Source organism: Solea solea, chromosome 11 (genome assembly GCF_958295425.1).
Source record: "Solea solea chromosome 11, fSolSol10.1, whole genome shotgun sequence".
NCBI lineage: Eukaryota > Metazoa > Chordata > Actinopteri > Pleuronectiformes > Soleidae > Solea > Solea solea.
The window spans coordinates 18,909,926-18,922,397 of record NC_081144.1 but is presented as its reverse complement, the minus strand read 5'-3'; the positions used below and the strand labels follow the sequence as shown (position 1 = coordinate 18,922,397).

Sequence of the window (12,472 nt, the reverse complement as noted above, 5' to 3'; positions counted from 1 at the left end):
AATAACTCAAAACACTGACTTTATACACACTGTACATAGCATTTCCATTTTAATTTATAATCTTCCTGTACTGTACGTTCAAACAGAAATCAAAAGGTCAGGATGTTTACTGTCAAATGAGAGTTTTATTCACACAAATAATAATATACAACAAGTTATGAATGAGAAATGTGTTTGTTTGTGGGTGTCTGTGTGTGTGTGTGTGTCACCTCTTTAGGACCTTTTCTGGCATAAACACTGACCATGTCAGAACCTAATTTCTGTGAAACTGGTTCAGTCTAGGTCTAAGATTTGAATTGTGGTTAGGATAAGTTTAGGGTAAATTATTAACTGGTTATGGTTAAGGATAAGGCCTTGAGTCGCCTCTCCTGCGCCTGAGTTTCTTGGGAGAGTTCACTCCATGAGCTCTGTGATGGATGGTCAGTCAAAGATGTTTTGTGGACTTCCTCATGGCATTTCAGATGTTTGTACAGTCTCTTAATGTACTCATTTTGAGGCAGCATTTGGGGACGGTTCCATTTCTTTTGATATAGTGTCTTCAGCGCATTAGCTGACACGTGTTGTCAATTGTAGCTCAATTAGTTTATGGAATTGCTCTGCTGTTCCCTTCAAGGCATCATCCTCTTGCCGCAGAGCCTCTCCTTGCAAAATATGTGTCACTATTACAAGGGAATGACGCAGTTTGCGAGCTGTCGTAGGAGTTGAAAATCGGTTTGTCGATTCATCAAACCCGGTCACCTTTTTAACAGCCTCCAGAACGGTGTTGAATTTTCCCGGGTTGATCAAATCTCTTAAATAGACGATGTCTTTGTCGATTGTTCTAGCCATCAAAACAAGTCTGGCAAGTTCCCTCATCTTGTTCCTGACGTCAGCCCGTTGTCGTCCAACCTCTCCGTTTTTAGGGAACATTCTCTCTCCCAGTGAAATGATGAGCGCATCAGATTTCACCAGATCAGTGACAGAGTCACGTGTCATGTCCTCCAGAATGTTTTTAAGTCTATTGGAAACTGTCTTGTCCATCAGCGGCAACATCAGAGAACACCTGGCTTGGACTCCTCTCTTCAAAGGTCGATCCTTTTCAACCTGCAGTTTGCAGTGCTTATGGTGTCTCCAGAGGTCTGTTTTCAGGTACATGGCACAGCAAAACCTGCAAGGCAAATAATCTGTTGCTATTGTTCTGTGGGTTGCTTGTCTTTTTGGTATTATTTGTCCTTTTCCGGAAGACAACACCAAACAATTATGATTGTAATTGCCCATGTTTCTGATTTTGCCCAGAAGTAGATTACGCATGGCTGATCCTTGCTTGTGGACAAATGCCTCGGCCACCTCAGCTTTGTTGCGATGCTTTTGCATCAGATGTCTTGTAATCTTTGCAAAAGGCCTCTCGCAGTAAAGGCAGAAATTCTTTTTGTCATAGATTCGCTGATGTGCAGTGTTAGAGGAAACCTTGACTTCCAGATCAGTTATTTGAGAATTACCACCACAGGCACTTTGATCCATTTTTGAGGGTGATTTTCCTTGAGATACATTATTTTCAGCAAATTCTTCTGCCTCTGCCTGTTGCTGTTGTTCTTCCTCATCATCTGCCTCTTCATTGAAAGCCTGTCGCTCAGGGGTCTGGAATAAAAAAAAGTAACATATTTATATACATAAGTATAGCACTACTTTTTTTCCATGCTTATGATATGCATTTTTCACCCTCTCTGTCTTTGTAATGAAATAAATAATTACCATTTCACAGTCAAAATCCTCTTCAGTGGAAGAAAATGAATCTGCTTCTGCCTGATGTTGTTGTTTTTCTTCTGACTTTATCAGGGAAAGAGAAACCTGCTGCTCTGTGTTCAGACTGGACTCATCAACAGTGAAATCCAATGTTATAACTGTAGGAGCTGGGTTTGACATTGACTGGTATGCAGAACAGGCACTTTGATCCATTTTTGAGGGTGATTTTCCTTGAGATACATTATTTTCAGACAATTCTTCTGCCTCTGCCTGTTGCTCTTTAGCTGGGTTTGACATTGACTGGTATGCAGAACAGGCGTTCACAACCTCTTGCATTTCTAGAATGTTTGCAACAGCCAGCACGTCCTCTACATTCTGTGGACTTAAATTCAGTTTGGCCGTGTATATAAAATCCAGGACCTGACCCAAACCTGCAACGATAATCAGGAACAAAGTTTTAGGAGTGGTATGCTGCAATGCCAACAACAATAATAATAATAATTTGCAAGTCAGAAGTGTGTCTGCAGCCCGAAACCTACCTGCTCCACTGGTGATGTCCACATCATCCTGGTCCAGAAAGAGGGTGTGGAAGTACACGCTGCAGGCTGCCAGCACAGTTTTGTGAGCCTTGAAGTCCACCCCATCCACAACAAAGGTGCAGTCACACAGCAGACCCTGCTTGCGCTGCCGATCAAGCTGCTCCAGAACCTTCCCACTGTGCCACGGGAACTCCATCTCTCTGGTGGAAGAAGCTGGCAGTGAGACACAAGCTCTGTGGACATCCACTTTACAGTTAATTAACAGTTAACAATGTGAGTAGCAACAGAAAACACAGTTTCTCTAAAGCTTTTAACCACATGGGTTTAACAATGCAAAATATCGATTACAATTCCTTCATCCTATCAGGGATTCATTTAGCATGTCTTGACATGCATGCCGGGTTCGTACAGCTTTTTAAGTGTAAAATTCAAGCACTTTTCCAGCACTTTCAAGATAAAATATCAACTTTTTCAAGGAACCCGAAGCTTTAAATAAACTCTATATATACATATATATGACAAATAATCCACCCTGTTTACATTCATTCATGTTTTACTGTTATGACAACCCAATTTACATAGCAAGGGAACAATCTTTCATGAATGACAAACCCAGGATTTACCAGTAACATTAATTAAGGTTCCACTCAAGTATTTACAGAGTTGTGTTATTGTTCAAGTGTAAGGGTAGATCACGCTAAATACTTGACACCTGTAGAGGGTGTTTTTAAAAACAACAAAAAAAACTGCATACATATTTTCTGGATGTGTTCCAGTAAAGTGAAATAGAAATAATTATCCTCTATAGCACATACAGAGAGGTGTGGTTTATCCTTTTGGCCACAAGATGGAGTATCAACTAAAGTGAGCACCGCTCAGGAGTAAACAGGCAAGCACATGTGTATTAGAACATTTCCTCCCGGTTCCATAGCGATAGCGGCGCACCGCGTGAGAAATACAATGTGTGGCGGTAGAGCGTGACAAAAGAAAGAAAATCGTGACTGCCACGCTCAGTGTGTGAGACATGAGAGACCTGCGTTAGGATGAAGTAACCCCCGAGCTAACGCTATCTAGCAAACAACATGCATTTGATGCAATGACTGAATGAGAATTAGCTGGCCAGCTAATTTTTAACGGTTCTGAGCGTCAATTTAGAATACTGTTTATTTGTATCGACATGTGTTAACACCACATGAGCACATAACAATGCAATATATCGATTACAATTCCTCCATCCTTGCAATTTAGCTATCGGGGATTAATTTAGCATGCCTTAACATGCATTCAATGCAGGGACAAGATGGCGGCCCGAGGAGTCTGGCCTGTGTTAATCTCCTGTTCTTTTAACAGCTAAGCATTCTTCATGCTTACAGGGAGCGCCATTTTAACAAAACCTACCTATTTGTTGCCTTTTCTTCACTCCGTGTTCAAACCACTCACTTCAGGCGGGGCTTTCGTTTGTTTCGCTCAATTACGAAAAACAAACACAATCGAGTTTTTCGGTGATCGATCTTGCAGCACTGAGTACGTCTACCGCCATCTTACTCTCTCTGCTCGATTGATAGGGGCTGGCCGGATGTGTCAGTGTAGCGTGCGCAGTGTGAACACACGTCGTGTCAAGGATGACCGCGTGGTGGCGCAAACGGCTCGTGTTTTAAAATCTATATCACTGACGGCGATATTGTAAAAAAGATAATAATATAGAACAACAGAAAAAAGAAAAATAATGGTTTAACAAAAACTATATATGCTTTTTAATAAAAAAAAAAAGGATTCACCTACACATAAATCATTTATGGACTGATTTACTTTACTTTAGAATAGCACCTTTAAGGATGTTAAATAGTGTTCGTTTTTAAAATAAGCTAAGGTTTACTGTTCTTTCACTTATTTGAATCAATATATTTATCCATAATAAAGTATTATAGTATATATAGTATTTATATAAACATAGCTAATCATACAAATATAGTTATAGTTTTATATATATATATAAATATATACTGTATATATACATATAGAGAGAGAGAGAGAGAGAGATTAAATCAAAATTCAAAGGTCTGTTTAATTACAGCCACATAATAAAGGACTTTTTATTATAAAAAGCACCTTTGAAAATCTGTTCTCATGAAAGCAGGGCAGATGCATCATTAATGCCTTGACGCATAAAAGACAGAATCAAAACACCCTCTGTTATCAGTAAATGTAGTCAGTGCTCTGTACTCAGTATTGATTATGAAAAGATAATTGTCATGTGATGTTCACAGTATATCCAACTTTATTCCTTTTTTCTATTATAATCTGGATGTATGCTGAAGAAAGATTGTGCTGCCAGGTCAATCATACTAACAATCGTTTCTAAAATTGCTGTGCAGTGACAATTACAAAAGGGATTCAGAAGTGACAGCAGGTTTATACAAATACAAAATGTCATTTCACATCTTTGCCTAAATGTCAAAAACCAATTCTATATATCAAGAAAATATCTGCTGTAGAGTTTAAAGTTTGCTTTGCCTGTAGTTTAAAATATTGATCATAGTTCATGCTGTTTGTATCTTGTAGCCTGTGGAAGATAAAGAGGTTTGATTTATTACCACTTCCCATTAAAACTTAAATAACTCAAAACACTGACTTTATATACACTGTACCTTGCATGTATAATCCAATGTCCTGTACTGTACTGTGCATTCAAACAGAAATCAAAAGGTCAGGATGTTTACTGTCAAATGAGTGTTTTATTCACACAAATAATAATATTATATAATATACAACAAATTATGAATGAGAAACGTGTTTGTATGTGTGTGTGTCACCTCTTCAGGACCTTTTCTGGCATAAACACCGACCTTGTCAGGACCAGAACTCCTCATGGAGACCAAAACCTGGTCCTAATGAGGTAGAACCTAATTTCTGAGGAGCTGGTTAAGTTGAGGGCTAAGATTTGAATTGCGGTTAGGTTAAGCTTAGGGCTAGTTATTAACTGGTTATGGTTATGGTTAAGGTTAAGAATAAGGCCTTGAGTAGCCTGTATGTCCAAATAAATGGAGGTCAATGCAGGTCTTAAAATGGATAGAAATATGAGAGGGGGGGGGGGTGAGGGGGTGGGGGTCTGTTTAGATGGACCACATGTCCAAGCCTCTGTCTCAGTCTGTTATTAACAGGTATGACCTACTGCTGCTGTGTATGTGCATTGTGAACTAATTCAGACTTTAAATGAGCAGCAACAGGTCGTGTTGCAGTCATGGAGGGAGGGAGGCGACGTGTTTTAAAGTGAGTGTTAAATGTTTCAATGAAGACAGGGAATAGAAGAAGTAAAATAATAAAAAAAAAAAACACAGGAAGCCAGAGATCTGTTTTTATAAATTCATCACTGTTTAGATCTTGATCTCAGTGCGGAAGGTCTGTACGAGCTCGTGTTTGGCCGGATGCCGCCGCGCCCGAACTGTGAGGGTTCCCTCTGCGCCCAGTGATGATGTCACTGAGGTGGGGTCCACGTCCTCAGGGAGCTGACACTTGTGGGTGAACGTGTTCATGACTGAACCGTCCTGGGCCAACTGTCAATAAAGCCATATAACAGATTTAGAGTTAATGCATGTTTTACACTGTGGTGAGTGGATCCTCTGCTCATACTGTGGCACGTATGAAGGCTACAGACGCCCTCTTAACACCATTCTAGTTCCAGGTTTCCACCACGTGAAGACAACAACAACATCGTCTTATCACTTGTGAGACAGACCACATTAGAAGAAAAGCTGCCCACCTTCTCGGCACGAACTTCTATCTGGTTGTTGGATGTGGTGACGATGACATCTTCAGGAGAGAAGTCTTGCACGTCAACTGTGAACTGGTACGAATCTCCAAGAGATTTGATATTCCCAGCTCCACCTGAAACCACCACAGGATAAAGAAGCTCAGGAGGAAACATGCTCATGCATTTATTTCTTTGAAAGTAATCCCAGTTAGACCACATAGTCCTCTGATAATTATAAAAACTGCAGGTGGTGTTTCACTCCAAACTATAGAAAAAAAGCATAATAACATAACTGATTTAAGAGACTATGTGCTACATGAGTGCAAAACATGTTCATTTAATGTGTATTCCAAACAGTTAAAGAGATTCATGCTAAAAACAAAGGTTATTAACGATTCAGATTATTTTCTGGTTCTTTTTTCATCGATCCAAACACCAGCATTTATTTTAATAGCTGTGCTTCACATTCTCAAAAAGGTTACAGTGGCTATTTCTCATCCCTTTCAACATGAAAATCAGCAACTATATACAACTATACAGTATATATATCACTTTAAATGTTCACATTAATTAGATTCAAATTATTGGGTTGTCCAGTTATTAGAACTGTTATTAACAACCCAGAATATAGCTATATTTTTATATAAAATGTCATTTTTGGGTTCAACAGATTCTGATTCAGAAGAAAAACGTATTTTATTTTTCATTTTATCGCAGCAACCTTTTGTACAATGAATGTAAAAACTGGGGGGAAAAAACCCCAACCTCATTTTCAAGTCTTAGACTCTCAAAACACTATGATTAGACTCTCTGATGTGGACTGGAACTGCAGCACAGCCAATCTGGCACCAGGAAGCAGAGAAATGGGGATGATCATTTTGCAGTCTGATGTACCGTCCACACTGATCCTGTGCTCAGCGGAGGATGATGTGGTCACACATGACCCTATGTGCGTGCGTGTGTGTGCGAGTCATTCCTCATGCAGGCGTCATCCCAGATACTCAGTGTGTGAAGTCACACTGCTGGCACTCAGTCCAACATTCCCCAGTTTGCACGCGTATGTGTGTGTGTGTGTGTGTGTGTGTGTGTGTGTGTGTGTGTGTGCGCTTTGCTTTGCTTTAGTCTCCAAACGTCAGTGTCCTGTGCTGTAACTGTGAGACACCAATCATGGCTCCAAAACAATTCCACCCTGATGCATGCAGCACATGGAGTCAGGCTCCATTTAAGGTTCAGATGTCACACACACACACACACACACACACACACAAATTACCTAATTTCTCCTAACCCTCTCATCTTTCACGGGTGAGGTAACGTTTTAAAACAACATAAGTTGCATATTAAAACAGAATAGTTTTAACAACTCTACAGTATATTGTGTTGTGTAAAAGCTTTCCAATTTCCATGGATTAGTTCAAGTAGTAAGTAAACTATGAAAAGCACCAGATTTGCACACTTTTTCTTTCCCTTTAGGTGAATTCTTCTCTTTTTTGAACCTGTATGAAGTATGATTTACCAGGTGAATCAGGTAGTGAAGGTCACCACATTGTACAGAGCATGTTTGATGGCCAGTCTTCAGGTCTTACATCAGAAGATGAACTTCATCAGTCAGCACCATGGCTACTCTCATACTTAGAAAACATCTTATACAAACAGACAGAGACGTTTGTCTTTTCGCCTTCTAAACTCAGCTCTGTCTCTTCTCCTCCTCTGAACTGTCACCTCTTGACATGCTTTATAACCACTTTAAGGAGAAAAACAGCACACTGTACACAAATCGCTTCCCAGCAGAGACATAAATCTACTTTATAGGCAAAATTGTCCCTCTAACCTCCCGTAGCTATTATTGAAAACCACTTTTGTTTACACAGAGCGCTACAGAGACCTGAAATTGCTTCCAACTTACTGGAAAATCCCAAGGCGTCACTCCCAGGCCTCATGAAGGAGCCAAAGTCCTCGGCAAACAGTCCCCGGCTTTTCTCCATGTATGGGTTACCAGAGGACGAGGATGAGGATGAGGATGAGGTCTGGTGGAAACTACGCTCCGATCGATAGGCAGAGGAGTTGGTTCCACTCATGGATGGGCGTGAGTGTTGGGTAAGGCAGAGGAGGAGAACAAGGGGAGAGAGGAGGGAGGTGCAGAGAGTTGATTCGTTGGGTGGCTCCTCTGGGAGTCTCTCAGAAAAATAATACACAGACCTTTCCTTTTACTCAGTATTTGTTTTGTTTTGTTTGAGTGTTTAAGGTACCCGTTTTCCCACTCTCCTGCTGCCACCTTGGCCCTTATATACCCTATGGCTCCATGTGTGGTTGGGAGGTGTGTGCATGTGTCACAGCTCAACGGGAAAGAGAATAGCGTTCTATAATTATCATTAAACGCACAGTGACGGAGATAAGGGTCAGTGGTTGGAAAAGTTCTGGGCATTGAAGGGTCCTGAGGTTAAGACCAGGCAAGTGAGTGGGATTTGATAGAGAGAGGTAGAGCTTGAGAGAGAGAGAGAGAGAGACAGCGATCAGGGGTGGGTGGTAGTGGAGGCAACAGTTGTCATTCCAGACACATCATCCCTGAAATAGCTTCCCTCTTCTCTCTTTAAATCCCACTGCACTGCATCGCTCCATCTGTCTCTTTCTTCTCCCTTCTTCATGTTTAGTGACATGTCTTTGTCCCGAAACTGGATCCTCGCATGTTTTCACTGCGTGATGACATAATGTCCAATGTTTCCACAGCATAGTTTCATCTTATCAGAGTGTGCGTGCGTGTCATTTTGCAGGCTCTCTGTCCTCTGCTTATTAATTTAATCTTTCCTCCTAAGCAGCAGCATTAAGACTCTCCTGCTGAGCTGCTGAAATAGAGACTTAAAAGGTGGAAAAGGAGACTTGAGTCTTCCTTATCTCAGAGGATAAGTGCAGAGCAAAAGGAAGACGGAAAGAATGTGCTTGAAAACAAAAGCCTCGGCGAGAGCACAGGACTTAGTAGTGACATTGCTTTGTGGCTATTAATATCTGCCTGGCACTCACTGCTCTCACCTCTGGTTAGTGCTCCTGACGACTAATTCATTCAAATACATTTATGGAGTCGGATCAGTATGACATAAGCTACTGGACTTTATTCAGTCATGAGAATGATTCCTATAATTTACAGATGACCTGTACGTGACGAACACAGCCTCAGCTCCTCAGTCTGACTGATCCCGACGAGTTGCCATCTTTGTTTTGCACACATGTTTGAAAGGTTACCCAGCAATTATTAACGGCCCCAAACAGTGTTGTGTTCAGTCTTATCAGTGTTGAGCTCAAAGCCTCTGATGAAGTTCTAAATCCAGCTCAGCAACTCAGCAGCTCTCTGCCAGGAAGCACACTCACTCACCTCCCCTCCCTGGTAACAGCACTAGACTGGCCTTTTATTCTATCAACTGCACTCTGAATTTGGCATTTTTTTGAAAATCAAATAAAAGACAATGAAATCACCAAAGGTGTAAGAAAAAAAGAAAAAAAATAGAAATATAAGAATCACCAATAAATAAATAAACTAAATCAAACATTGCTTATAATCCAGTTGGGCAGCAGACCAGGAACACATGGGTTTATTACAGTAACAAACAGGAATGACAACAGAGCGAGCGAGATCCCGTCCTCCACACTGTCCCACCCGTGACATTGAGTCACCTCTATTATGTGTGTGTGTGTCAGCTGTGCACAGACGCACATACACACACACACACAGACACAGCTGATGTGTGTTACATAATGTCACGGAACAAATAAAATAAATTCCTCAGTGATAAATTGAGGCAGAGTTGAAAGGTCACCTCACTGCTTACTTTCATAGCTCTGCTCTCGATGCAAATGTCCTTCCTCTAACAATAAGACCCAGTGACTGGGAGCTCCATTAACATCCTGAAGGAGACCACTCCCACTCAGGAAAGACGATCCATCAGGACAACTTTGTGTCGGTATGCGTTGACCCTTCACTGTGAAACCCTTCCAGCAAAGAAGAGCCTCTCACTGTGGGACTCGAGCCTTCAGCCCAGTAAATTTTTGCATGCGTCACATCTGCAGCCACTCAGCTGTGGTGAATATGGTGATGACTCATCTACCTCTGTTTTCCACTTCACTGTAGACCAGTGTCTGTGGTCGCTGCACTCAACACAAATGTGCACGTCTTCATGTTTGTAATGGGAGTTACAAACATGAAGACGTTACAACCCACGACAGTTAGTAAGTGAACACAACAGTCTGATCACGTCCTCTATTCGTGCTGTCAGATAACATCCCATTCAGCAGATGTCACAGTCACTAACTGACATCTTTTCCATAGAGAGAAATGGAGATTGCTCCTCTTAAAGTAATTCCCAGCTCTGCAGCTGAATCGTTTCTTTCTTCCAGTTTAGTTTGGAGAGCGGGTAAAAAAACAGCAAGCTCGACGCTCATGCTAAAGTAACACAGAAGGATTTGCTCTCAGGGCATAGTTCGTATAATATAATGTTGTAGTAACGTGCATTTGTATGTACCATCAGCCATGTCTTCAGACCAGGGACAGTCGCATTTTATTTACATATGATAACATTGTTTTATTAAACTAACCCATGGGAAAAAAACTACAGAAGAACGATAGTGCTTTAGTGCCACGGTTCTCAAGGTGTGGTACGTGTACCACCACTGGTACGCAAGCTTCCACTGGTGGTCAGACAGTCTGTTCTACTGTATAAACCAGAGTATGTGGTCAGAGTGCAGCTGAGGAAGTTTGAATAGAAAAATGAAACAATAACAATTACCGTCACTTTATCTCTCGCTCCATCTTCTGCCATGTTCACGCCGAACGCGATTTGTCGTGTCGCTCCCCGCCAATCGCGTCTATCACAATGTATCACAACAGCGGAAAACAAAGCATTAGTACATTTTGCACAGCATAAATCTCATTTCACTACATCAGTGTGTCAAGTATATGTGAGGAAGAGGAGGATGATGAGAGAGCAAATTATCTTGTCGGGACTAAACCTGCCTCTTGTGAAAAAGTCTGTGGCTGACTTTGCTCGGTGTGTTTACGCCACTGTGTTTTAACATTAGTACAATGGTTTTACTTCAAGAGCTCAATGTTTTCTCAGGTGGTTCTTGGTATAAGAAGTTTGAGAACCAATGCTTTAGTGCGTAGCTTACATTTTCAACCCCTGCTAATCTAACCTGTTGTTGTGCCTGATGAGTAAAAGGTTATTTTATAACTGTTGTGCACAACTTTTAAATAAACAAGTGATTAAAACCACTGTCAAACAAGTTCACACTATTACTGATAAAGCCCATCAGCACCATGTGACTCTCTCCGTGTACGTCTCCATTTTTTATGTTGTTTAGAGTTCAGTGCTGCCCACAGGAAGTCATTTATTTGATGTCAGGACAGACGGAGGCCACAGCGACATTGCACTAGTGAAGGCCGTTCAGTAGTTTGTGGAGATGAACACATGCCCTCGTTCAACTCCGATAATAAAGCTTGACAAGTTGAAGGAGGCAGCAAACAAATAACGTTACGGCATTTCTGTTCAGAAAGACCAAACAGAGGCAGAATGACAACAAAAATCCCCCAAAAGTTACTCACTGCAGCTGTGATCTCCTTAATGTGCTTTGATCACATTTTCTCCAGCTAATTTGTTGTTTGATGTTGAGTCTGAAACACATAATGGCTTTATTAGATCTTTCTCACCAAAAACAGCTGCTGCTGCTGAAAATTGATTTTGATTGGCAAGCCAACATTGTGAGTTAATTAATATCAATTGCAAAGCCGATTACTGTCTGCACTGTCTTGGGTTCACTGGGATGTTGTTGTCAGAGAAACACATTAACACCTCAAACAGGTACTAACTTAGTAAAGATGCTGTGCTCTTAATTAAAGCTTTTATATTTTACATGGGGCCACACGGGTTGGTGTAGTGGTTAGCACTCTTGCCTTTGCAGCAAGAAGACGTGGTTTGAACAAGGGCCTTTGTGCATGGAGTTTGCATGTTCTCCCTGTGTGTGTGTGGGTTTTCTCCAGGTTCTCCGGTTTCCTCCCATAGTCTAAAAACATGCAATAATGGGGATTAGGTAAATTGGTCACTCTAAATTGACCATAGGTGCAGGCCCGGCGCCAGGGGTGGGCATTGGGGGGGCCATGCCCTCTTTGGACTGGAAGCTGTTCATTTTATTTGTGTTTTTGCTGGGTTTTTTTACCTCGGAGGGGCCAACTCTCTATAAGATGCATTCTGGGATACCCACGCCACTTTGGTAGCCTCTGAAATGAAGCCATTCATTCATTCTTTCCCCGTTACATAGTTGGAACATATTAACCAAAAACAAAAAACTAAAACCCTCCAGTGTGAGGTTATCGATAGTGCTCGCTGTCGCTCTCTCTCTCTCTCTCTCTCGCTCGAGCTTCTTGGCTAACCCAAATGGAGCCCGACACAATCTTGGTTGCCCAGGAAGCCAGAGC

At 41.4% G+C, this 12,472-nt stretch overlaps 2 protein-coding genes across 2 annotated transcripts; both read right to left on the bottom strand.

The window, feature by feature from the left end:
- Nucleotides 1–105: 105 nt before the first annotated feature.
- On the bottom strand, nt 106–2,279 carry LOC131468730 (uncharacterized). Its single transcript, XM_058643269.1, has 3 exons — nt 2,262–2,279; nt 1,732–2,153; nt 106–1,617 (listed from the first exon to the last, which is right to left on the bottom strand). The coding sequence occupies exons 2-3, from the start codon at nt 2,056–2,058 to the stop codon at nt 547–549; spliced, it is 1,398 nt and encodes a 465-aa protein (XP_058499252.1). The 5' UTR covers nt 2,059–2,153; nt 2,262–2,279; the 3' UTR covers nt 106–546.
- Nucleotides 2,280–4,976: 2,697 nt separating this feature from the next.
- hspb7 (heat shock protein family, member 7 (cardiovascular)) lies at nt 4,977–8,291 on the bottom strand. Its single transcript, XM_058641889.1, has 3 exons — nt 7,919–8,291; nt 6,022–6,146; nt 4,977–5,815 (listed from the first exon to the last, which is right to left on the bottom strand). Exons 1-3 carry the CDS (start codon nt 8,088–8,090, stop codon nt 5,636–5,638), a joined length of 477 nt encoding a protein of 158 aa, XP_058497872.1. The 5' UTR covers nt 8,091–8,291; the 3' UTR covers nt 4,977–5,635.
- Nucleotides 8,292–12,472: the final 4,181 nt, after the last annotated feature.